This window comes from Micropterus dolomieu, linkage group LG05 (genome assembly GCF_021292245.1).
Source record: "Micropterus dolomieu isolate WLL.071019.BEF.003 ecotype Adirondacks linkage group LG05, ASM2129224v1, whole genome shotgun sequence".
In the NCBI taxonomy this organism is placed as follows: Eukaryota; Metazoa; Chordata; class Actinopteri; order Centrarchiformes; family Centrarchidae; genus Micropterus; species Micropterus dolomieu.
This window is the reverse complement of record NC_060154.1, coordinates 17,180,137-17,207,759: the sequence shown is the minus strand read 5'-3', so window position 1 is coordinate 17,207,759 and position 27,623 is coordinate 17,180,137. Positions and strand designations below refer to the sequence as shown.

The 27,623-nt window shown below is 39.2% G+C and overlaps 3 protein-coding genes across 7 annotated transcripts in view; 2 read left to right on the top strand and 1 right to left on the bottom strand.

Annotated features, from left to right (window-relative positions):
- The window catches only part of faf1 (Fas (TNFRSF6) associated factor 1), a 1,021,784-nt gene extending 1,002,772 nt beyond the window's left edge, over positions 1-19,012 (bottom strand). Inside the window, exons 1-6 of the mRNA XM_046048846.1 lie at positions 18,723-19,012; positions 16,636-16,704; positions 13,297-13,343; positions 10,397-10,662; positions 10,191-10,282; positions 9,541-9,632 (exon numbers count right to left, since the gene is read on the bottom strand). Of these exons, the coding sequence (XP_045904802.1) occupies positions 9,541-9,632; positions 10,191-10,282; positions 10,397-10,662; positions 13,297-13,343; positions 16,636-16,704; positions 18,723-18,782 (626 nt within the window). The 5' untranslated portion in view covers positions 18,783-19,012. The remainder of the gene's footprint in view (positions 1-9,540; positions 9,633-10,190; positions 10,283-10,396; positions 10,663-13,296; positions 13,344-16,635; positions 16,705-18,722) is intronic.
- The window catches only part of insrb (insulin receptor b), a 115,276-nt gene that overhangs the window by 3,687 nt on the left and 83,966 nt on the right, over positions 1-27,623 (top strand). The gene's annotated exons all lie outside the window — the stretch shown is intronic.
- cdkn2c (cyclin-dependent kinase inhibitor 2C (p18, inhibits CDK4)) lies at positions 20,557-27,161 on the top strand. 4 transcript variants are annotated; one of them, XM_046048884.1, is made up of 5 exons: positions 20,557-20,633; positions 20,779-20,862; positions 22,365-22,497; positions 23,895-24,252; positions 26,968-27,161. In XM_046048884.1, the coding sequence occupies exons 3-5, from the start codon at positions 22,366-22,368 to the stop codon at positions 27,126-27,128; spliced, it is 651 nt and encodes a 216-aa protein (XP_045904840.1). In that variant the 5' UTR covers positions 20,557-20,633; positions 20,779-20,862; position 22,365; the 3' UTR covers positions 27,129-27,161. The 4 variants fall into 4 exon arrangements, with proteins under 4 accessions (XP_045904840.1, XP_045904838.1, XP_045904837.1 ...); XM_046048881.1 differs by lacking the exons at positions 20,557-20,633; positions 20,779-20,862 and adding exons at positions 20,912-20,998; positions 21,116-21,193; XM_046048883.1 differs by lacking the exons at positions 20,557-20,633; positions 20,779-20,862 and adding exons at positions 20,912-20,998; positions 21,116-21,193 and having other exon boundaries at positions 26,963-27,161.

Genomic DNA, 27,623 nt, shown 5'->3' with positions numbered 1-27,623 from the left:
CCCAAACAGTTTGTGAAGTAACCGCTGAGTTGTCTCCTGGTCTAACTTGTGAAAAACAAGTTGTGCAACTGGGAGCCTTGCCCCCTTCTTGTTCCTCTCAGACTTGTAAGCACAGATCTGTTGGAAAGGGGTAGTGAGCGTATGCGTGTGTATATGCATGTGTTATGTATGCTTTCCACAATCTGTATGCTCTGATTGCAGAAGACTACAAAGGCTAAAATAGCTCCCACTCTGACAATCTGAATTAAATGTCCAAAGCAGAGTCCTTTTTATTCAGAAAGAACATTTGAATAGTTGTTTCTCCAACTATGTTGATGTAGTTGATTTAAAAATAATAATAATAATAGGGCGTGTAGAGATGTGTGTGAGTTTGTAGCCCATTTGTATGCTCGGCACTCTTCACTGAAGTGCACAGTGGCATTTTCCAACAATGCTGTGCATGCTGTGGAATGTGTTTGAAGTGGCCAACCATGTATGTGCCTGTGCATGTGTTTCTTGTTTGTGTTGTGGGTACACGTTTATCAGTATGTGCCCCAGTCACCCTGTGCTGTCTGCAGGATCTCATCTCTCAGCTCCTGACCTGCCCACTTCCGGGCAGTGTGTGTGTGTGTGTCCGGAGGAGGTGGACTTGCATGAGAACAGTGTGTACCAGAGCGGCAGCCTCAAGAGTAGACTGCCTGTTAGCACTAGCCCCACTTCCCTTAGTGGCCCCTTGACCCACCACTAGTGGGTACACATAGCTAATCACCACAATAAAGACATGGCAATAGACTGCCTAAAACGCAATGAATAAGAAAAATTATTTTATTTAGGGATGGGTAATGAAACCCGGCATTAAACAGCCCCGGGGCTAAAGACTGGTATTTATTATCAGGCTGCAGCCTCTGCCTGCTCTGTGTCGTGGGTGGAGCGCCGTACCCTATGCTGTAGCTTAATGGGAACTACATGTCACGGCAATCTGGACTGCAAGAACTGTGATTGGTCAGCATGGCAGCACTGCATTTCCTCCAAGCCCATAGGAAATACTCTGTGCTTTTGAAGTCAATTTTACTAGCGGCCAGTCCAACAGCTGTAACACGGTGGATCAGTTTTTTTTGAGCGTCACAATCCCATGCAAAATGGCTCGTTTCACTACGTGATCCATTCGGTCCATAACATTTGAAAAGTCTCGAAGGGTCGCAAGAAAATTATTTTACCATTTATTCATGTTAACTTATGGCTAAACCGGAAGTTAGCTGGCTCGGCCGGTAGAAGTCAACACAGTGGACACTACTGCAAACTGGCGGTGTAATTACAGACACCAACGCAGAAGTATAAAGCAATAAAAGCGCAATAAAACGTTTGCAAGTAAAAAGACAGTACTTTATCAGTTCCCCTGTTCAACAAGCGTAAACATGTAGAAAGCGATATTTTAATCTGCTCTGTCCGCAGTCTCTCATCCACCGCCGCTGTGTTTTACACAAGCACAGTGTGCTAGCTCGGCTAATGGCGAATCTTTACAAACAAGCTAAAATGAAAGCTGGCTGTAGTAGTCTAGCTGTTTAGTTCAGGAAACACAGGAATATGATTTATTTTACTGACACTTTAGATTTCTTTTCAGTGAGATATCATTGATGACTTTGCTGTGGTAAACTTTAGTGTTGCTGAAACAACATGATATGCACATTGAACAGAGATATTGGACACGGCAGAGTTTCCTCATATCGTGCAGGCCTATGCACCGCACATCAAATTCATCAAATGGACTAATTGCATGATGTTTTATGTAATTGGCAAGCATTAATGTATGACAAGCAGAGTGGCCATTTCTCTACTGAATCTTTTCAGTACAACTTAAAGGGAATTATTGTGCTTGTAAGATGGCAGAGATTAAAAGAGGGACTGTTTAAATAATCATTCATTTTCTAAATGTTTATTTGAAGTCAGTTTTACATATAGTAAAGTTAGTAGCTCCGATTTTAGGAGTTTTGAGGCTGATATTGATGTTTGAAAGATCTGATAACAGTATATAGGCCAATATTCAGTATTTGACATAAGCTTGAGAAGATGAAAAGTTCAGTAAAAAAAATCCTGTTTTTCTCAGCTTTTCATACATAGAGTAGATTAAAAATGAATGCAAAGTAATTTCTTAACAGTAAATGGTTTTGTCTGTGGGTCTCATTGCTTGCTATTAGAACAGCCTTTACTGTACATTTATTGGGCTGCATGCAGAATTGAGGCTTTCACAATGCAGCTGTACCGCTGATTGCAGGTTGCCATTGTATGTTTGGGTAGTCCATGTTCACAGAGCCTGCAGACAACGTAGGTCATGAACTGAGGCTCCACCAGCTGTGCGCTGCATTTTCAGGAAGGCAGTATGTACTGCTAAAGGAAATTAACTATTGGGGTGCCTTTCCTAAGTGTTTCTTCCTCTGCACTTATCTCTCCAAGTATCCCTTTCAACTTCTCCTGACTTGCCAATGCATTTTTTCCCCATCGTGTGTGTGTGTGTGTGTGTGTGTGTGTGTGTGTGTTTGTGTCTTCCAGACAGTCTTTTCTAACAGCAAATACAAGCGAAGGATGAAACTCACAACCTGGCCTTTTTGACTCCCACAATTCAGTTTCACAGACAAGTAAATACATTCAAATAATACACATACATGTGTTTGCTTGTGTTCACTTTTGTCTGCTTTCGACATACACTTACTATGTACTCTGTTAACAGTGTTTTCATTCTATAATCAGTTGAAAAGGCTGAAGCCTCGGTGTCCAGTGCTATGGGGAAAAAAACGCCCTCTAAAACAACTTCTAGTATATCCATTCATATTCTGACAACATTGTAATTGCAGAATTGATCCAGAATCTGAAAATGAATTGATTCAAAGTAATCACTGTATTTACAGAGTCACACCAAAGTTTAAGCTTATAGTTGGTGTCGCAGTTACAGAAGTTTGAGGCACTTAAATAATGCAAAACGTCTCCAATCTTGATCGCATCAGAAAAATTAAAAGTACCCAGTAAACATTGTAAGCTTGTCAGCTCAACACGAGAGGAAAAGAAACAGAAGAGGTTTTATCAGTTGTGCCAAGGAATACTTTAATGTTATGGCCTGCCAGCCCAGGAGCTTCCCTGAGACTTGGGTCAGAAGTGATTTTACCTACCAAGTTGGTATTACCTGCTGCTGCTACCATTATTACCTACAAAAAATACCTGCATTTACTGTTAATTAAGTGACGAGCCATTTTGGTGTCGTTCATGCTGATTGTAGCTGCTTGCTTTAGAAACTAAGCTGCAACGATCTTGACAGAAACTACACAATGTAATTGAACAACAATCTGACCATGGTTCAAGTTTTCTTGTGAAAATTCCTAAAGGTGAAGGGGAAAATGGAAAAACATTTGTCACTAGATTGCCAGTCATAAAATGCTCCCCTTTAAGAAATAATGTGATCAAAGGAGTTCTTCCCATCCAAGTATCTAAGTATAGTGTCATGTCAGACTGAAATATGTGCATCAGTCTTTAAACTTCTGTAATGAGCAGTGCTGTTTTAAAAAAAAATAAATAATAATAATAATTATAAAATAAAATTATAAAATTTTATACAGAGCTTAGCTGATGCCCTCCTCTTTGACTCCCATTCCTAGATAGAGCACTGTGGCTGTTTATGTAGGCCTCTGCTCACTGCACAGAAATGTGGTTGAGCTGGGAGGGGTGGATGGGGTTCGTGAAACACACACACGCATATATACACAGAGAGAACGCCGTTACACCATGCTGCAACAATCTGATTTGATAGTCCTTGTTACTGTTTGGATCCTGCCCTGTTTTAACCATTGGTGACTTCACACAATAAAATCCAAGTTGAGCTTGCCCTGTAACGTGGGGATCAGCAAAGGGATCTTTTGGAGGCAAGACCAGACACTGGCTGAGGCCTTGTCAATGTCCTAATGTCAGTTGAGAAAGTCACATTGAGAAAATCCATGTTTTTGTCTTCCATCTACAACAGCTTGGGCTCATTAACCATCACAAAGAAACTGATAAGGATGACCTGATTTGATTATGATGAGTAAAAGTGTATATTGTCATGTGATCCAGGCTTTAGCTATATATCCAAAATGACTCCCTGCACAGTTTGTTATTCATGATTGCTTAGTAAACAACAGTTCAGAGTTCAGAACAGTGGAGATGTCTTTGGTAGAAATGACGTAAAGCTTCTACCACGATTGGCCGGCGCCTGACCAGTCCAAGAGAGATGAGTGTTTTTCTATTGTTTTGGCATTTCAGTGGACGGCAGACTTTATGTAAGCCATTTGTGTAGACAAAAACAATTTTCTAGATTTATCTACATTACTGTGAGAGAGGAAGGCTGAATGGTTTGTGTCACATGGGAATCTGTATCTGAAGAGCTGGTGGTTACACTTTAAGAAAACCATTGTGTGATTGGAAGGTCACACTTTCAGCAGTTACCGTGTGCATCTGCACCAGACAGTGATCCTCTAGCTGTTTCAGTGTTGCCTTTCTTTTGTAGCTGATATGTATGTAAGTTTGTATCTTACAAGGGGAATGTGAAGAAACAACTTCCTGTTTATAGTGTAACAGGGCCGTGGAGAAGATGGAACAGAAAGTTGAACAACTCTACAGTGTGCATTGGTAGTAGGGGCGATATGGAAAAATTTATCACTATAAAAAAATTTCATACCATTCGATCGATAATAATCACGATACATGTCAAATCATTATTTCTTTCAAGTCTAGAGACAGATTTTTGTGAAAATTAAAGAAACCATATGGCTTCAACCAGATGTGTGGTTAAACGTTTCTTTATGGTCAGAATGTGACAAACACTTGATACCAAGCAGTGGATTACTTTAAAAATCTGAGGTAGAACATTCAAAACTATTGTGATAAAATCTTTTTTGAAAAATATATATTTATTCTGTCCCTTTTCTTCAACAAAATATCTTATTAGAAAAATTTAAGTTCTAATTCATTCGTGATTCAAATGAATTAAATCAAACATTTATTGACGATATATTGAACATTTATTATATTATTGAGGAAAATTATGTTGCGATAATTATCATTATTGATTTATTGCCCAGACCTAGTTAGTAGATGAATCTTGAAGCTTTTGTCTGCTTGTACAGTTCAGCTAAATTTTGTTTTTTTAACATTTAATGGAGCTACAACAGTTGTCTAAGATCTGTACATTCCTTTCTATATACTGAAGTAATTAATGTACATTTATGGATATTTTAAAGTTCAGATTAACTGTTAAGCTGTGTGATGAAGGCTTAGTCCTGTCAGTGATTTGATTTTATATCATTGAGAAACCATTTAAAATGTTTCTGCCTTTTGAACAAATATGTGCCGTTGATTTTACGAACTTCATAAAAATAAAGCCTTTTCCTTTTTCCAAAAATAAAAAAAAACTTCCATCCTCTTTTCCTATCTTATGTATCATACACCCCATTGACACCTTGCATTAACATGCGTTTTTCCTTATCCGATAACCTATCCCGACACAGATCACATTTTATTGCTTGGTGTAAATGAGTGTGTAAGTGCACTGGGATGCATGAGAGAATGTGCGAGTTTGTTGGGCTAGAGTGGCTGTGTAACTGAACCTGATGGGTTAAATTTATTTTGAGGACTGTCATATGACTGAGAGTTGGCCATTGACACAGAGCCCAGTGAGTCTCTTAGCAGTTAATTAGAACCCCCCACACACAAGATTGTAATGTTGATAGCTGCTGTTGAGCAGAGGAATCTGTTGATTCAAACTATAAAATATTGGCTACAACTGCTGAATACGACATATAGAAATCAATCATTGTTAATAGTAAATGTCAATTTGCACATCATGGTTTTACAGAACCAGGCAAGAGTTTTTTTTTTCATTTATGATCACACTCACACAAATTAAGCCAACCCATGCAATGCTGTATTGCAATAGCTTACAGTCATGTTTAATTTGAGCCATTTTTCTTGTCAAATTAGAAAACTTGTTTCACTTTCCTGTATGAAATCAAACTTGAATCCCAACCAGCCAGCGTCAAATATGAAGAGCATGACTGAAAGATAATCTTCATAAACGTCCATGCGTCAGCCACTCTGTATCTGACCAAGCAGCTGTTTCTAGTACGCTCTGGGTTAGAAAAATACATCAAAATGTGATTAGTGAAATATAAAATCTGAATGAGTAGAAGTTGTTTGCACCACAACAACTTGTGTCCTTGCCTTTTCTTTCTTAACTGTCTCTCTCTCTATGCTCCCTCTCATCCACTGATTTGATGTTCTTTCACACTGCAGATGCGCACAGCCTGCGGACCTGTCTTCCACACAGACACACACCTGCTAATCCCTCTCTGTATGGGGTGGGAAAGCCTCCTCTTTCAAACCTCTTAAAGGTGTGAACACCATCCATTTCACACCCCTCTCTCTCTCTTTCTCTCTCCCCACTCTTTGTTTTCTCCTCTCTTATTAGGCCTGCTTTCTCCAGCTGGGCCTAAGTGATGCTTAACATGTACACCTGCACATTGTGAGCAGTAGCAGCCAGTTACATGGACCGTTCTGAATATGTTGTCGTGTGTCCCGCGCTGGGTCTGTGTGTGCTTTTATGAGCACTCATGCTTGTATGTGTAATGTGTTCAGTGATTGGGGGGGGGGTCTGTTTTTGTCCCAATGAACTAGCCTGAGATGGGTTACTATGGTGACAGCACTAGCAGTTTGCTACAGGGCTCCCCCTGAGCATCTATTGACAGAAATGCAAGATAATATACATACAGTGAGGAAAATAAGTATTTGAACACCCTGCTATTTTGCAAGTTCTCCCACTTAGAAATCATCGTAGGTGCATGTCCACTGTGAGAGACATAATCATAATCTCAGCGACAGCCCAGAAACCTGACTGATCTAGAGAAGATCTGTGTGGAGGAGTGGGCCAAAATCCCTCCTGCAGTGTGTGCAAACCTGGTGAAAAACTACAGGAAACGTTTGACCTCTGTAATTGCAAATAAAGGCTACTGTACCAAATATTAACATTGATTTTCTCAGGTGTTCAAATACTTATTTGCAGTTGTATCATACAAATAAATAGTTAAAAAATCATACATTGTGATTTCTGGATTTTTTTTTTTTTAGATTATGTCTCTCACAGTGGACATGCACCTACGATAACAATTTCAGACCCCTCCATGATTTCTAAGTGGGAGAACTTGCAAAATAGCAGGGTTTTCAAATACTTATTTTCCTCACTGTATGTCTTCAATTGTACAGTAAAGTACAGACTTTAAGTTTTTCATATATTAGGAGCCATGCCAACAAAAAAGCAATAATTGATTTCATTTCTTGCAAAAAAAGAGACAATAGATTGAGACCATGTGTGTAACAGACTGTGCTTTGAGCAATACTGAGAGTTGGAAAATACTTAATATAACTATAATATGTTAATGTAAGTTGCTAAAGTACTTTGAAATAACAGTTTTTAGGAAGAAACATACATCTGTAATTAATAATTGGGGCTGTAATATTAAGGACGATCGTTTGGTTCATCAATAATTTTGTATTCAAATCATTGTTTGAGTTGGTATGCAGTAGATATTGCGTGCCTCCCTATCTGCAAACTTTAGGTTGAGGCCTTTACTGGCACTGAGCTCTGTCTTCTGCAACAAATTTGCACACACTGCACATAAATTGCACGTACTGTGGATTTACGGTGTGACCACAGTTTATTTTTACTGCAAGCTAACAGCTTGTCTGGTCCCACTACAGGGGGCCACTCCCTTCTCTACTCTGTGATCTGTCACCTATCCTCTCCCAGTGAGAAAGCAGGGTCAACACACACACACACACACGCGCGCATGTGCATACACACAGAAGCCTATCTACTCCATTCAGCCCCAACTGTCCCCCACCAAAATAGCTGACACAGAATAATGAGCTCCTCACACCCAAAATGATATCGATAACACTTAGAGAAATGGCAACGGTGCTGCTAAAAAGACACGGCAGTTGGTGGGGGAGTGGGAAGACGAGGAGAGGCAGAGAGGAGAGAGCAAGGGAGGGAAGACTGGGGAGATGAGGGCCATTAGCTGCCAACACAATATAACTACCACTTAGCCTAACTAGCAGGCAATGCGGCAAACTGCCAAATGACTTCTTTTACAAGTGTTCTGGTGACATGTGGATGCTTGCTTGGCTGCTAACATGAGTAAATGTGGGGTACAGTTTTAATTATGAATCCACTGTCAACAAACAAACCAGGGCCATTATATGTGAGGCTATAAACAACTCTGGCTAATAAAGGCAATGTAACTCAGAGGAGTACTACTGAATATGGTCAAAAGATTTGTTATAATGATCCTATCAACTTTTCGTTTTGATAACATGGGCAATTTCATTAAACTTAAACAATTCAGAGAGAAACAGTAAAGCTGGCAATATCAGAATGGTATACCAAAAGGTTGTATCAAAATGTTTTCATTCAGAATTTCAAATAAGAGGACCACATAGATGCTTTAAAAAAATCAAGGTTAACAACATCTCTCAAAAGACTCATCAACTAACAGTACATAATTCAACAACGTGTGCTTGTGTATAATCCTCACTTTGATTATTAGTCCCTTAACGGTGAGCAACATCAGCTTCTAAAAATATGAGCCTTCCTTTTAATAATCACTGAACGTCCTCATCTCCCTCATTTGGCCTAGAAGTCTCTGCAATCCACACAGCAAACGCACACACAGACACATGGCGAACTCAAGCCCTCCAACCATATATTTACATGTCCACTGCTCTTATCCTCAAATTAAAAATAAGAATGGTCTTGGTCACCCTAGAATAGTCAGGAGAAATAATACTTTTGACACCAAAGAAAGAAGAAAAAGGACAATCGCATGTTCAGCTGCCATCTGTGATTTATTACTGCTTTGACGTAACACTGAGCAGCCTGACATTTCAGAAGGAAAGGTTGCTAATACTGCCACTGATTCACGGAAATGAACAGAACAACCCCTGGATGGAAAACTTCGGCTTAATAAAGCTCTCACATCACATCTCTGTTGTCGCTGTGTATTATCGCTAATGTGACGGACCGGTGTGTTTTGAAGAGAAAAATAAGGAATAAATAATAGATATGAAGTGGGTATACCATTTACACAGTCCATGAATAGTGTGATGCAAAACAGCCTTCAGCAAGCAACAATGTCAGGTTCAAAGAAACAAAGATGGGAGAGAAGATTATTATTTGCACAACACAGAGCGATTGCGGCGGTAGATGTTCCTTGCAAAATGTCAAAATGAATGTGAGAAATGAATGTGTACTGGCAGGTCAAATGTCTCCTAATTTAGCAACGAAAATGGCATTTGCTAGCTGGATTCTGGAGGCATGTTCTCCATAACCGGACGTAGACCGCCACCTGGTGTTTTTTATTAGGTACAACACTCACGCCATTACCAGTAGTATTTCATGGCGTAGGTGTACCAGGATGGGAAGAGGAGAAGGATTTAATATGAGATTAAAAGGAAGAGCAAGAGAGGGCTGCGTGCTGGGCTTAATACCTGTTTTTGCTGGTGCTGGCAGTAGGTGCGATGTCTGGGGTCAGGACATATAGGCTGTTGTTCTTGGGCAGGTGTAAACTTCTCAGCACCGTCTGATTACACACACACACACACACACACACACACACACACACACACACACACACAGATAGTTTCTCACAAGGACATAAATATAGCTGTGGAGATGATGATTAATGAAATCTGTGCTCACTACATCTGAACGTAAACGTAAACTTGTCCAGCTCTAAAAACTTATATGAATATTTTGAGGGAAGTCTGTTACTCTGCATTACTTAGTTAGACCTGGAAATCATTTACCGATTGTTGGGTAAGCAACGGACCTGTTTCCACTTGGCCACAGGTGCTGAATTTAAACACATTCATGGTTTTATAGACAGAATAACAGTGTTAAAACAAAGTCATGTATGCTGTGTGCTAATGCTACAAACATGTGATCTGTATCTGGAAGAATGGAAATAAACAGTATTTATTTAGATTAAGACACCGAACATCAAAGTCAAAACAAAACAAAGAAAATATAAAACAGGTTTAGCTCATAACACCAGTGCTGTTTTTCTTTTCCTGGCGCTCCATTGTGGGTTTTCAACTTGCATGATTGTGATAAACATTTATAAGGTCTATTAACTCACACTATCAGAAACATCTCCACTCTTCCATCCCTTCAGCTGCATTTTGGACACTGGAACAGCAAGCTCTGTCTCGAGGATTTGTTTGATTTCTCCTGTAAATTAGATTTATTCAGACCAATATAAAGGATATATATTATGCACAAAAAAGGTAGCGTGATGTGTTAAGTCTGATGAACACTATGTATGTCAGTATGTTTGGTGCTCACCGACTGTGCTGCCTTCCTCCAGTACCAGCTCTACGGAGCGCTGCCGGTACTCAACCCTGAAGTTGAGCATGCGGGGCTGACGCTCAACAATGTGTCGGGAGGAGGAGTTGCTGGGACAAGAAGCTGAAGCCAAGGACGATGGAGGAGAGGAGGACGAAGATGAAGAGGAGGGGATAGGAACTGCACCTCCTGCTGCTGCATCGGCTGCTTCTGATTGGCTAGGAGGTCCGTACATGCTCGCCTGGCTCGCCTCACTGGAAAAGTTACTGTACAGAGGTGACAAGGGTACTGATGTTGTGGAAGTGGACACAAGAAATAGCCAAAACATAACAGGTGGTAACAAAACACAATTATCTGTAGATATAACCTAGATATAACTGTAGATGTAACCTGCCCGTAACCTGACAAGAACCAACAGAGGTTACTGCAAGACAGGAAAATATACCAACAACAAATGGTTTTCCCTCCATCTTCCGTTACAATATCAGCTTATTCTCTTTATGCTTTCCTCTTTGCTGTTTGTTCAGTGTTTGACCCATGTTTCACACAAAACAGTAAATTATGTCTTTTTTTCTTTTGACCATGAACAAAGTGTGCCCTTTGTTCCTTGAAATGTAAGCAGCAACTGTCTTGCAAGAACAGAGTGCCAAGCTCAGGCTTTTTAACAAAGGCTGTATTTTATTTGGCCCACCAGGCCACTGTCCTGAGGTTGGTGGTCAACAGCCACAAAACCTCCGCAAACAGGCTCGGCCAACAGGGTGGGAAATTTACCCGACCAAACGGTATCACATTATAACTGCCTCCTCTACCAGCCTCTTTTTTAACAAACCAAATTTAGCAACGGGTTAGTTGCTAAATTTGGTTTGTTAAAAAAGAGGCTGGTAGAGGAGGCAGTTATAATGTGATACCGTTTGGTCGGGTTACTTGAAACTCCAAATCTTTCCTAAAATTAAGTTAAACAGTTAGAATAGCTCCTGAAACTAAAAAAGAAAGTAAGCCAATAATTAATAATAACATGCCTCAGTCAATATTGACCTTCTGTGTGAGCATTTCAGAAAAAATATAAAATAGACTTCTGTTTCACGGGTGGATGGATCACACAGACATGAAGTTGTCTGACTGAATTCCTGCAAATGAGGAAATGGATGTGAAGACAAGTTAATCCCACTTTGTGACGAAAAAACATCTGAAACCTATCTGAATGGTCAAAATGACACAGCTGGCAAAATACAGGTTGTGAAGAAGGAAGGAATGAGTCCATGTAAATACATGGACATTTAATGGGCAAGGCAGTATTTGCAGAAGAAAAAATGTAACTGCCGCTAAGCTGAACTATACTGACAAACTACCGTCGTCTTAAAAATGCATTGTGTGTAGATAGGGAGATAGAGAGATAGAGATGATATATGAATGAGATAGATGAAGTGGCAAGAGATGTTACTCTAAAAAGGAGTAGGCTTCTTACAATTCTTGAAAGTATCTGAGAAAAAAAAAAACAATCCTGGGTGCACTTTCACTTAAACTTGGCACAGTAACACTGAAGGCCGTTAAATTGTCCGTTGTTGCTGTTTGGGTGTAGCTCCATGCTGCCCTACATCTAGATGGCACTGTTCTCCTGTGAAGTCCAAGAGGTGTCCCAAAGCAGACACAAGTGCAGAGCCCTTCACCCACAGACAAACTGTCAGACCAGTGGCTGAGTTCAACAGAGGAAATCATTTTTGATCCCCTGAGGAATTTTGGTTACTGATCAATAAGGCAAGCTCCTTGTAATTCCCAACCTACTTTCTAAAGAGGACACAAGGAAGCACAGAAATGTATTTTAAACCGGAGCGTTGGCGTAGCCTCCAACTGGCTCTGGCTCAGGTCACGTCATCAGAGTCTGTTTACTGGGCAACACCAGCCTACTCATACCAGTGCCAGCCACTTAGGAAATGTGTTGGCTGCTGGTCACGCTGCCAGCCAGCCTCCATTCATAGCAATGTGTGCCCTTGAGAAAGACCAGCAATATTCTCATGGCCCAAGGGCCTGACCCACACTAGAATACATGCATGCATGCGCACACATGCACACAAGTGTGTACACAAAATAAAACGGTTTAACAGAACACCTCCAGTTTGAGTGGGTTCAGATCAGCTCAGTGCATTCATGAGTGTAAACTAACCGTTGAAGGAAAGTGAAGGGCTCAAAGCCTCTTAAAGAAACCTTTTCTATTCAGAAACTGTGTACAACTCCACTCTTGGCAGAAAGTTTCCTTTGCAGTTGCAGTGTCTTTTATATTATCCCCCTATGAAAGAGCAGAATCGAAACCACAGAAGGAGCAATAACCCCCAGCTCTGTAGCATCTAAGTGTATATTATCCACTAAACAACGCTTATTTTAAGATTTAACATCTAAATATTCTTTCATTGTGGAAGCAGGTGGTACAGATGTATTCTCGTCGGTTCTGCACTACTCAAGTGGTGTAGTGCAATCTATCCTTGCTGTAATTATGGTAAATGCATAAAGACAGACACTGAAGCTGCCAGTTCACATGGCCTGGTCATGACTGACGTGAGGAGTTCAATGTCCTGCTAATACACTCAGGCTTCGGTTTCACATTTCATGTATTGCTTTGAAAAGGTGCTCCATCTGCTGATCTGCACTGTACATGCACACTAGTGTCACAGGTACTCCTCAGTGACATACCGTATATCTCCCCTCCCATACAAACTATTTATATATCCTTGGCATTGTCTCATACTTTTGTTATTCACATGATCATTCTAGTTTGACAACAGTGAGAACAACATGCAATATGGATAGATATGCCTGATCTCAGGTAGCATACACGTTCAGTGTTGTAAGGTCAACTGATTCATTTTCTCTGATTTACAGTAAATGTGTGGCAACACAGCTATTACCTTTGTAGGATCCCATTCTCCTGTGGTATCACTCCATTGATGGCGGCCTGTAATGAAAGTGGAAGTAAATTATACAACAGCATATTTTACCATTTTTGTGCTTTGTTGTTACTGTGCTGTATCAACGGGCAACTGTTTGCCACTGAAAATAGTTGCCTCTGGGATCCGTAAAGTTCAAGCTATCTTTTACTGTAAAGTTCAGATTTTTACAGTATAAGAAGAAACAATTTTGTATTTAAGAGATAAGATAAGAAGTTCCTTTATTGATCGCCCATAGGGACAGCAGCACAAGTGAATGCAGTGCAAAGACTAAAAGAAAGAATACAATAAAAGTAGAATCAAATATATGAAATATACACACTATATGCATGTATGCTATGACACAACTCAACATGTATTTCTTTCGAATAAACACGCTAACCAGACATTCATAACACCCTATGTACAAGACCAGGAAACTATATGTTCTAAATTTGTTACATAATGCGTAAAAAGAAAGGTGCTTTATTATAAGTTTTATTTTCACCACAATCATAAAACTTGTCAAAAAAACAATCATCCTCTACAGTTGACCGTGTTTTACTAATGCCAAAATAAAACTCCTTTTTTCTTTTCATCTCTTTTAGTAAAATGTACCTGCATGATGGCTGAGGTGACTGGCTGGACCAACTAGCCAGTTCACGAGTAACGAGGCAAAATTTATAGTTATATTTTGGTTAGATTCTGTAACATGTTTGTCAAAGAGTGTGCGATATTTTCTGGCTGAAAGGTTTTCAGACTAACCCTAAAAATCTAAACATGACTGAGAATGATGGAATATTGAAACAGGGAGGCCGGCCAGAACAAAGCGAGCTGAAAGGACAAACACCACAGTAACCAGCGTCAGCTTTGCACTGAGCTTTTGTTTGAATGGACAATTGATTGGATTTCTCTCGAACACTCACTATCCTTCACTGCGAAACAAGCAAAATGAAGTTAGTTGTTATCTGTTGGTGTAATCATATCCCCTATGCATTTTGTATTGAATGATCGAAATATTTAATGGCCAAAAAAATGTAAGGATCTAAAGTGTTGGTGGTGTGTGTCCGAGGCCACACTGGATGGAAAACCTCAACAAGATAATGCTACTTGTCATGCTGCAAGAATTTTTCAGGAGTGGTTCAAGAAATTATTATCAATAAATAAAAAAGGTGCCCTGTGGAGTTTTCTTCTTAACAAGCAAAAGCTATGTTTACTTTCTAACAAACAGTTTGAAAGCATTTTCTTCCACATAAAACGTTTGCCATGTGAATTTTAAATCTTGCGTTATTTACACCCATGTTGACTTCTTCTTCTTCCCTGCCTTTATTGATGGACTGCTGCATATTTCGGTGCATTACCGCCACCTGTTGATCAGTGGAATAGCGTGAAACCAAACACGAGTTAAACAAAAAGGGGGGGCCAATCAAATTAATAGCTTTTGGCTGAACTCATCTTTGACTCATGCTAGCATCATCTTTCGGCACATAAAAGCACTGTTATCCGCATGATCAGTTTACCAAGAAGCCACACATTCCTGTTTGGTAAAATGTAATAAACTTTGATGGCAATTTTCAGGATTAAACATACTCCAGTGCAGTACTGGACAATCTTCAGTGTCTTAGGTCACTGAGGGATCTACTTTTACAATTTAGTTGTGTCTTGCTTTTTGCTTTGTTTTCAGGTAAGAATATCCATGTTACATCATAGTTTCTGCCCCGTTGATTATCACTGTGCAATGCTATATGTAAATTTTAAAAAAGTGAAGATGGGCCTTTCTAAGGACATTCTGGCGGAAAAGCACAGAAGTAAACAATAAAAAAAAATGATGGCTGAATTCCTTTTAGCTGCTTCAGTTTCTTGCTCGTTCACTGTCACACTGCCGTGGCTTACTGAGACACTTAAATAGAACGGAGACATTGTTAATGTAATTAGTGATACTTGTTCTGTTCCTGCTCTGACAAATGGAAATACCTGCTGAAAAGCAGGCATCTAACTAAAAAAGCCACAATGTATTGTTCTGCAGTACAAACAGGTTTGGTGTAGGCTACATAAAGTACCTACATTTTGACAATGGTAATTATTTTATCTTTCACAATACTGTTGCTCAGATATCAATTAAGGGCACCAAATATTCTACCCAATGTAGACTTTAAAAGTGCCTGTACAATGTTTAGAGCTCTTAATGGAGAAAAGAGGGTGTAGTCCTCTTGGATTCATGCTATATACAAGACAAACAAAAATATATTCAGGTGATAATCAGCTGTTTGAGTCTGGTATTTTGTTTATAGAGGAAGTAAATGTTTGAGTAGCATGCCAGGAGCTCGTTAGTAAACTACACCAGGAATTCAGACCAAAGAAGACGGCTGAGGTGGGTTGGGTTGGTTGAGATAGCTAATGATAGCTAGGATAGATTTTGATGGATTGAAGAGCACTCTAATGTGCATTGAGTACAATTTAGCCATATAGTGAGAAAAACATGACTGTTACACATACACATGGGCAGCGGGAGTGGATTATACTGCAGGAGTGGTTTGAGAAGTTCTTTGGATGTTTTCTTACTTTTACTTTTGCATTAAGAAATGAAACCCGCCTCCACTCATATGAAATCAAACATTAACATTCAGGGGAATAAAGCAAAAGCAGCATTTCACATAGCACATGATGTCTTTAATGAATGTATCTATTGTTAAGAGTGTCATTTACTGATTAAATTGATCACAAAACAAGATGCATCAGGATCTGGGTGGATTAAACAATTCTTTGCTTGGCTGAACAACATCCTGGGGGAAACAATGATCAAGCATACACAAGCACACAAAGCAGATTTGTTGTTGTTGTTAATTTTACAAAAACTACCAGTTACTGCAAGTCATCAAATTTACAGGTGCAGTGAGTGCAGGCCACACTGTCTGTCCTGCCACTGCTTGTACTGCTGCTGCTGCTGCTGCTGCTTGCTTTGAACTCCTGCCAGCATCCGTCTAAATATAGACTGCCCCCTTCCAATGTGCACTGCGCAGTAAAGGGCTCCTTGTTTATCAGACTCATCATGAGGAAATATAAACTTGGCTGAACACATTCTCTCTCAGTGTCTCTCAACTCAAAATTCACACTACCACACTTCTCAGGACACATTCTCTCTCACAGTCATCGCATTGCAGGTGGCAGTCTTGCCACCAGCTAAACAAATCATACTGAGTTAAAGGAAGAACTGATTTAGTCAGACAGAAATTGTTGAATGTTAACTGACCTCTTGAACCTTTACTCTAGATGGTCTAAGCCTGTCTGTCAAAGAGCAAAGCCTGCAGATAATGAACTTACCACTAAATCCCAGTTATTAAGCTCTAACAGAGTGATTGCCTCTGCAATGTTGTCAATTCCAGTGCAAGCCTGTGAGGGGAAAAAAACAAAGAAAAATGAATTACATGAGAGAAAGGCATTGTATGAGATTCTGCTAGTTTGTTTCATGAAACGCTCTGATCTGCCTGAACATAAAAAAAACATTTTGCAACAAAAGGAGGAGAAAGCATGAAATAAAGAGGAACATTTAAACTATATGCTACCACCCATAACTGCAATATTTCAGTGGTGGCAGTCTTCACAAGAACGAAAGCCACTCAGTGATGTCTTGATCAAAAGAAGGCCTCCAGTTTCCTCTGATTATTGCCTGAAACCTTGGACCCTTGCAAAGCAAGCTAAACAAAATATGTTCTTCATAGTATAAAATGATTGCAATACTGCCAAGTGGGTCCAAATACACCAATTACACTTATAGCATTAATGATATTAGATTTATCTATCTGTATTCTAAGTGTAAAATAAGACAATCCAAATGATGCCTTTCATTTCCTTTTATTTTGGACTGATATGTCTGTTAGTGTAACAAAATCAAACACTGATAAAGTGATGACAATTTCTAACTTTGACACCAGCTGTTACCCTTTGAACAGGTAAAAAAAGAAGAAGCCCAGAGTCAAATAAACCTTTTGAAAAATTGCCTAAAACTTGCACAGAGCAGCATGTGTGACCTCTTCGGTTCTGTGGTTCCCAGCTTGTAGAAACATTATGTATTTGTACCTGTCCCAAAGATATTTTTATTCATTAAATTATTTGAGAAGCTGGGCAAAGGGCAAACTAGGACATGGGAGCGTATTTTGCAGATGTTGATGGAAGTTTACTTTCAGTGCAGGAAAAAGACTATTGAACTATTGAACTGTTAAAGATGAGTTTTGTAACTCAAGGATATGATCATTTTATTTAGGTGGGGGTACAATCTGCCAACAACAGTTAAAGGTCAAACATCATTACAGTTTTCAAAAATTTTAATGATGTGGTGATTTTGCTGTCTTGAATCTGTTTGTTTAGAAGTTTACAACCTCTTTGTTTAACAGAGCATAAACAGAGCAGGAAAAAACCTGGCAAACAAGGAGCATTATGTCCTTTTGAAATAAAAAAGAAAGAATTTCAGTTTTCTTAGGTGTACCTTAAGATTTTACATATATAAATGGCTTTGCATATATATATATATATATATATATATAGCGCTTATGTGTTTTTGGTGTCTGCTGGTATTTATGTTTTTGTGTGTTTGATATATCTATCATGCAGTGCATGTTTCTTTTTGTTTAATAATATATGCTGTGAAGACAAGAAACAGATCCCAATTAAATGTAAACACACAGGAATTATTTCTGAAATGGACAGAGTTTGACCCCTATGTCAATTATCTATTTAGACAATAAATTTATTGTGTCCTGTCCTAATCTGAAGGAATGACATATCCACTCTCACCCTAACCTAACATCCAAAGCAAATGAGTTACGAGTAACAGTAATGCCTGTTGTCATATTTTAAAGTGAACTTGTTGATTCAAAACATGGCTACAATTACTGCCCATTTGGAGATGAAGCATAATTCGGTAGCATGCATTTTCTCACCATCAAAATATAACTTTAGTATCCTACAAGCAAATTATTATTAAAATTTGGTATTTTCAAGGGCACACACGAGGATTTAAAACCCAAACGGGATACCTGCCAGTGTAAACAAGTTGACAGACAGCGCCGTAGGTCTTCTTTAAGCTAACTAGATCGTCGCTATCTGTCTCCAGCGAACAAACTTGAAACCAGAACACAAATTATTCCACTGTTTAGATTATCAGCTTTGGGCAGCAGTCACCTAGTTAGCGAGCTTACGGCTGATAACTGCCTTCAGAATCAGTTAGCAAGCTGTCAGTGTGTTAGCTTAGTGTGCTAGCCACAGAAAGCAAAGCTCAGCCCAGGTCTACTGTTTACGACGCCAGTCAGGTCCTGTGTACTGTTGTTGACAGTGGCCCAAGCAAATTCAACAACGGCAAACAGTTTACTACCTACCGAATACAATATTTGGGACACACAAAAGAGACACACCTGAAAGTCGGCCAGAATCATTTCTCTATCCATGTTGCTATCGCCGCTTTCGGAGGCCATGGCAATGACTGGCTAAAAGCAATTCTTCTTCCACTGGCTCCCGTCGCTTTCTCGCCTCACAGAGGGACACTGAGTGTTAATAAAATACTTTACTTAGACGTGGCGACGAGTGTGAGGTTAGCAAATTGGAAATATGAAACTTTATCGGGACTCAACCGCTTGCGACAGACAAAATTCTGTTAAGTAACGATACAGTGTTCAGTTATCTCATATCATTATTGTCATCTAGTCCACTGCTTTACGGCTGACGTAAAGTGGCTGCAGATGCTGTAAAACCTCCAGCCGGAGACGTGAGATGGTCGCTATACTATCATGACCGTCTGTCCTTTTCATCGCCACTGAAAAGACTTTGGACCATATTGCATTTTCAGATATAAATATGCTTAGAAGTGTCACTTCACTCTTTACTTAAATACGTAATGGGCATGTCCAATCTGTTCAAGTCATCTTGTATCGGGCAGCGTTTCTTCACAGTAGCTAGACTATAGGCTACAATACATTCTAATAATATTCTGTAAGCCAGTGTTTTCCACATACTTTCAGCACTAGGTCGCGGACTTAATGTCATTTTGTCCCAAATGATATATAAATGTAGGCGTGGAGTAATTGTAATAGGCTAGCCTACTTTTGAGAGCCACTGACCCAATGCTGCAGCAGGCCAGAAACCAAATGACAGTCTGGGTGACATGATGCAAATGCATAAAAATCAAGAATGTGTGCGATTCATAAGCCCATGTGGCCCCTGACTCGCGTGCGCCTCAGCTAGGCTATCAGTAGTGGCACAAAAATAAACCTACCCAGTTAGGGAAGAGGAAGTCAAGTCAGTGACGATGGACCAGGCAGTGGAGGGCAAGAAGAAATAATAATCTTTATTTCTTCTGAATAGGGCACTCATAGTAGCTACATGGATGCCCTCCTAGCAATAGACAGGTCCCCGATCAGATGCAGCACCGGGATGATGGAGCAAACAATAACCTATAGATTTGCCATCGCCCAGTGTAAACCTCATTATTTCTATAGGGGTGGATTTGTTCAATCATTTAAAGCATTCCATATCTTCAGACATGTAATAACAGGCCTATGGAAAACTCGATAATTTAAAAAAGTGTAATTTCTCCAATTACACCGACAACAAACGCCGCTGATGCGATGGCGCAAGAGGAATAGGCTACTTGCCTGTTTGTCCTTGAATGGACAAAGCTTCTTCGACCCCTGGCACGAAAAAGCGCAAAACCAACCTTTGGGTCTTTACGCACAGCCGCTATTTTACGCACCATGTTACGTATAACAGCCCACTGACTGATTACACCTGAGAGAAGCAGTCACATGACCCGAAATGACCTTATTATTCTTTTGTTTTCCAGCATTGTTATACAGTAGGCTATATCACACCAAACCACGTGTTTTTTAATGTATAAATCATGTCAAGGCGCATATCCTCATGGGCGCTCTACTATGCTGTGCGTAAATTTATTAATTTGAGTAGCCTATACAGTAAATCCCTACACATCTGACAGCAGCTCTACACCAGGCTGCGTGGCTGTAGGCTAGTTTCATCACTAGAGGGCGGCATGATGAAAGGAAACTGAAAGATACCCGATGACAGTTTAAGAAGCCTTTCTTGCTCTTTCACTGGAAATTATGAATTAAGATGAAGTAGGACCCACTGATTATATCAATATGCTACACTGTGATGGTGTTCTCTGGCATAAATTCACTATATTTCAGTAACGAATGCACTATTATGAACGTGACGTTGTTACAGCATCTTGGTTTCTTTTCCAAAGCTCCGGTAAAACAACGTCCCGCCTATCAAGCGTTTATCCAATCACGCCATCTCATCTTTTTTTGGTAAGTATTTCAAATTATAAACTCGTCTAAACGTAAAGGCAATCGCCCTGCCTCCTACAGCTCAATCTACACTTCAAATGAACCATGCTTTGTGATGTCAGTGACGATATTTCAGCAGGAGCTTTGGCTTTTTTTGGACATTTAGCCTGTGCCACATTTTGAAAGAAATTCAATCGGACATCGCTGTGACACTGGTTCATGGAGGATGCAAGGAGGATCATTGCATTCGGTAGGTTTACTTTTGAAAATCAAATGAACCTCGTAATGTTTGTGCGATCGTCGGGCTGATCGGCTCCCCCTCCCTCAGTCTCTGAGTTTGCATGCTGATATTATAACACGATGGCAGCCCGAATACAGTTATTTTGGTAAAGTCTTTTGAAAATGAGCGGGAAGTGACATCACATCTTTTTGGTGTTGCGTAGATGTAACAAAATAATGTGGGCTAAATGCGGGCCTATTTATTTTTTCTGTTGCTTTATCAGCGTTCGACTCGGTAGGATGACACCTAATGACCAGATACACGGAGGAAGGCGTGTGTTATGGTTTTAATCACATTTAAAGTAAGGGTTTTATATATTTAATTGTTATAACGTTATTATATTGCAGGTATGTTATGTCCTATGTATACAAACAGGTTTAAGCCTATTGTAAATATGGGTTGCTTATCTATGTCTACAGAAACACATTAAGCCATCAGTTAAACATTAAATTTAGCATCTGCCACAGATCAGCCGCTAAACATCGGGTCACAAGACAGTAAGGGCTGCGAGATAGTTCGCACTCAACACGTGGGGAATAATTGTTGTTTTTATATTGTTTCCACATCTGCTACTTATGACCTAAAATACCCCAAACAGAGTCAACATTATGCCAGGGACTCAGAGGTAGCAGAATATGTCTAGCAGATGAGTTGCATACCTAAAATAACTAATAATGGGAGCGCATTTAATTGACTATTAATTCATTTCAATTTGGAGAAAAAAATGTTCAGAGCTAGAGGGATTTATTGACTGTTCTGGATACTGATTGAGCACGAAAATATTAGTCATAAGTAGAATACAAGCTGTGAAAGTGAAAAAGTTTCATAACCTGCCTATCATTGTGTGAAATGCACGTCAGGAAATTATTGCTGGGTAGCCTAAAAGTAAAAAGCAATCCACAACCATAGCCTATGTTGTGGTTATGGGACATTGTTTAGTCTTTCAACATGTGAGAGAAGCTGAAATCGAGGAAAATATGAGTTATTCATGAGTTATGTATACACAAAATTGTTCCTATAGTTCCTCATTAGTTAATATTACATACATATTTGAAAGGAGATAAAGCATTAGAACAATTTAATTGGATTTACAGGTAAAACAAAACAACAATAATAAACTCAGTTCATCTAAACATCCATATGGCAACAAAAAAAAAATCAAAGGAAGCCTATTGTACTTTTTTATTTTGCAGGCCTGTCTTTAAGAACTTCTAGCTGCTACTTGTTATAGATTCATGAGATATAAAGCATGGTAAACTGCTCCCATGAGACTTGGCTCTATATATTATTGGGGTTTTTCCATTGGTTTTTGGTTTTGGTAGGTCAAGCCCATGTATGATGTAAGGGTGGGAGGGTGGTACCTAGGATATAGACTGCCTCCTGGATTGACATTTTCTACACATTCTGACAAAAACCTTGGCTTCTATCTCTCATTAAATTTCATATATCATCTCATCATATTTTTTTACAAGAATGGCTGACAGGTCAGTAGCTGACAAGCTTTGCAGTGCCTCGGCCAGGGGAAACCTACCTGAAGTGTTGTTTTTGCTGCAAAATGGAGCAGATGTTAATGGATTTAATACATTCAACAGAACTGCACTGCAGGTTAGTATAAACTGCTTTCAAACTGTTTTTTATGTCAAAGTGTACTTGGAAAAATATATGTGTTTATGTTAACGTTTTTGTAGCCTGTTGTGAGACAAAGCAGCATGTTTGACTTCCTTATCTTTTTGTGCTGTTGTAGGCCTAGGACATATGGCCTATTTATATTTTGTCTTAAAATCTCCAGTAGACATTGTTAATCGTTATATATCATTAAATACACTAGATATATAAATCGTTTTCAAAAGAAGAAATATGTGGACAGATGGCAAAGGGATGGTCTTTGTAGCATGTGATCCATAAACACTAAGTCAAAATAGCTACATAGCTCACCAAAATCGTTCTGAAATTCATAGTTTTGCTGTAATTAATTATTTCATGTCAGTTTATCATAAAATAGCAGAATAATGTGAATAAAGCTTTGTTCTTTATTTTATTGGAACAATAAGATGTTCTTTTATCACTATAAGTTTCAAGTCACAATCTAATGTAGTTTGACCATCACTTTTGCACTTGAGAATTAAGTTATTGCGATACAATAATGAATAAGCCCATTTTCATATTTCTGTAATATAAGAAATGCATGCTACAAAGCAAAGTTTAATTTGAAGGCTACTGATGGAGTGTGAGTTACAAAATGGTGGGGATGAGGAAATGGTGGCTGAGGGCCTGTCTTAGTTTCTCAATATACCTGTTCCTGTTTCATATAGGCTTAGATTTCTTTTTAATACGGTTTGCACAGAAACTGTCAAATACTGAAAGGCACCAATATTGATACTAATATTGCTATTACCACTAATGATGGGCATGTTGCATCACCCACCCTGTAGTAATATTGAAAATAATAATAATAATAGTAATAATAGCCTATCTTAAATCAGTGCAGTAGAGTCATTTTAGTCTCCTCATCTTAATAATAAATTACATTTCATATGCACTTCGTTTTTTGTTTCAATGTTGATACAAGGCAAATTGTTAATAGAGCACTAGTCTATTAACTTTAACCCTCTATTTTACATTATAGTTTTTCATTAATTTGGAGGATTGAGGCTCTCTGATAATGCATCAATGAGCCAGAAGGGTGGTAAATTTGTTGGTAAATTTGTTTATTACAGAAGATTTATTAAGATAAATTAGAAATGAGCACTCTTTTCATTTGTTTTGATATATCATTTGTTCAGAAGATTTCTACTGTGCAGCAAGCAGTTTTAGTAATGGTTTTGTATCAGATTGCCCAGAAAGTACAAATTTTCACCAGAGAATGTCCCTCTGTCATTAGATTTAGGGGGGCCTTTATATCTATATATATATAGGCTACATATAGGCTACTACACACACACACACAAACACACACACACTTTTAATCTGCTTGTTTTCCTCCTCCTCATGTCTTTGTGCAGGTGGTGAAGTTGGGGAACACCGCCGTGGTTGAGGCTCTTCTCTTGGTAGGGGCAGACATCAACGTACGCGACCCGGCCTGTGGCCTGACCGTGACCCACGACGCAGCACGTGAGGGATTCATTGATTCTGTGCGCGTGCTGGTGGAACGCGGGGCAGATACGAACATCGTGGATAAGCAGGGTAACCTGCCTCTTCACCTGGCAGCCAGGGAGGGCCATCTGGAGGTGGTCCAGCTGCTGATCGGACGCACCGCGAACCCCCAAACGCCCAACGGTCTGGGTTACACAGCCAGGCAGCTCGCGTTCCTCAACGGGAGGATGGACACTGTCAAATACATCGACGAGTATTTGAGCTCACGTAAGTCTGCATCCTAAGTTGTTTTTCTTCATTCAAAAATCCCTAATATCCCTAATGTCAGTTGAGTTAATAGGTGCACTCCCAATGCAGTCCAATCCAGCACTTTACAATAAGTCCTATGTTCATTTAATTTTCTCTCTCTCTCAATAAAATAACTTCCTACTTACAAATCCAAGTGTGTCCTTTAAAGAAAAATTATTTATTCTTTTTTCAAGATACACAGTACAAGAAAACGACAAAGGCATATTTAAACATTACTGGGGGGGGGGGGGAACAACTGACTGTGCAAGAATTTATAAGCCAATCTGATAGCCTGTGTTGTAAAAATAAACGAATAGGCCGAGCTTTCATTTAGACTTCTTTAGTCCATAGCTATTCTCTGACACAACAAACTGCTAAAAGTGCTGCATCTCTCTATGGCCCGAAAGCTTTATAAGAGACACTAACAGCCTGGGATCCCCATATGGCGTCGGATTAACACGCCGACTTCTTACATCATTTCGCATTTCGCTTATTATTAGTTTAGCCTGAAGCAGCAGCAGATGTAGGCTAATGTCTGCTCATTTTAGACCAGGTATAAAATGTATTTTCACAATTTCTACTGTTTCCTGCAGCTTGGTTTCCTGATATGTGTGTATTAGGCCTATTTGCAGTTTTAAATCCCCAGCAAGCTTCTAAATAATTTTCTATAGGCCTAGCCTACAATAAATAAACACGAGCTGGTTTTGTTTCGTTTTAAACTAACTTAGTTTAACCTTCAGTCTGACTCTCAACTCAAATACCCTGTAGATTACACTCTATCCTGTTTGGCAGTTGTGGTTTCATGATGAAAGGCTATCATTCAGTTAAATAAATCATTTAGCCTAACTACCAGCTATTTGAAAGTGTGTGTATGTCCATGCTTTCATGATCAGTTTTTTTGTTTATTATAGGTTGCGTAGCTTCAAAATACACAGTGTAGGCCTACGACGACGTGGCTACACACGGCCTGTTTTGCCTTAGAACCTGTGCAGGCTGCATATTGAACATTTTTGGCCTCGACTCGACAATATCGAAAGTGAAAGTCCTGTCTTCTTAATGCTGCTTCCTTAGGCTACTCTGTTTCTTTCTCTGTGTACTTGTGTTAACGGGAACACACAGCCGCACTATGGGACTTATGGACATAAAGTCCAACAATTCAAATGTTCAAGACTGGGTAAAGGTTAACGTAGTGTGGTCATGTCAGGCATAGGAATAGGGTCAATGCAAAACGTCAGGGAATGAATATGAGTCAGTGCAGTGTCTTACAAGTGACCACATATGAGATTAATACAGAGTCTGTTGTTTGTTAGGCTATATAGTTATTGCTTTGCAGTGAGCATGAGTGAACATTCAAACACACACGTCTTATTACACAAATAAAAGGAAGCAGAAAAACAAGTTCATTAGTGTGCTATTGACAAATTACAAACATTTCATTCAGATATATGGTAGGCTACAATCATTTAGCTACAACCTGATTGTTTTCAGTCTAAATAAGTGTTTCCGTCGTAATTTAATAAAGCCCAAATGAAAGAATATGGTTACTGTTTTTTTTTAAATCGAAAGGCTGTGAAATTCATGTTCTGATCAGCTAAACCCTTTTGCAGAACCATTTCATCAATAAAAGCTTAAAAATGGCAGGAGTTTTTTTGCAGCGATATTGCCCTGCTGAAAGCCTTACCTATTTATATTATTGTTTAACACGCAAAGACAGACAAGATCAGTGGCTTTTATTATTGATGACATTATGGTCACCATTTAAAACTTAGGCTATAATCTCCTTTATTTGTTGACTTAATGACTATCAAGATGGAAGGCTATAAGCCTATAGGCTATAAAAAAATTTTTTTAGTGTATTGTCTTTAATCCACACTCCCCTTTTCAATGTTATTCTCACAAAGTACTCTACATTTTTTGTGATTGGAATAATTTTGATCTCCCTGTCCCTGAGTGCATATGAAAAATAAAACGCTGAGTTACGTTACGTTATAATTTCGCAGGCGCTTTCTTCTTACATCTTACATGTGTCGCCTATGCCCCTGTTTTGTGCGAAGAAACTATTTAGAAACCTTCCGCTTTGCCCAGGTAATGACACTATTTAGGCTAACTGTCTCTTTAGGAACGGAAGCCATGATTAAAATAGCCTAATTAAAGGTTCGTGTTTGCAGGCCTGTATATGCGAGGCTGGGGAAGAGGCGGGCAGGTTATTTTTTACCACTAACAAGGGGGAAAAAAAGGAAAAGGAGAAGGAGGAGTCAACCATATATGGGCGTCAATCCGGCAGTCATTTGATGACCCGACTGTATAGAGTCCGGATTGGCTGGGCAGTGTGAGGAGGAGGCTGATACAGCAGGACCTGAGGCAACGAGCGAGTCAGCGTCTGAAGCTGGTCAAACTTGTAATATCTCAAAAAACAAACACATAGATTACTGTCTACTCTTTTTATACCATAAGTGGAGTTTTATGTGACTCCTTTTTGAAAAAGCCGATTTTTATCTCCTTTTCAAAATCGCATTTTGGTCATGACTTGGTTTATTTCTTCTTTTAGTTCAATGGGTTTGTGTGCCATATATTTACGAGTAGCCTATAATGTTGGTATGTTATTGTGCATGTATTATTGCATTAGTAGTGTTTATGTTTGCATATGGAAAAATTAAACTCATTCGGTGTGTTTTTCTCTGTCTCACAGAGTAGAGGAGGAAGAGGATGAAGACGAAGGCTTCTTTTGCTTCTGCCAGTCTACTCATGTCTTTTTGCAGATAGGCTACTTTAACCCTTCGTTTGTTATAGGCATTTCTGTTATGTACATGTACATGCTGTTTGGTTACCCAAAGAAGAGACCAAGCACATGTTAATAAATGCCAAAATAAAAAAGACAATAACACTGATTACTATATGGTTCATGATCATGTTTAATTATAATTGTTTTTTTTATTCTGTCATGACAGGAGAGCCACCTTGAGACATTATCTTGTATCCTTATGCAATTATTTTATTCTGTAGCATCATAGTGTGACCAGCAGAAACATTAAGGAAATTTTACTACAGCTGTTATGTTAGTCAGATCAGACTTCACAGGAGGCCTGACAGTGGTAATAAATTCCTAATTTGTTCCATGTATTTACAATAAGGCAAAATATACAACCCCTGGACTGTAAGAGTGACTGTCTATCAACAGAAGGTCTAATATTCATTTTGTTAACCTATAGCTGCACCTATTCAGGAGGGGGGCAATTACATTTGGAAAGGTCAAGTATCTGCACAACTTCCTTTTTTCTTTGACTCCTACCAAAACGCTGTGTGTGTGTGTGTGTGTGTGTGTGTGTGTGTGTGTGTGTGTGTGTGTGTGT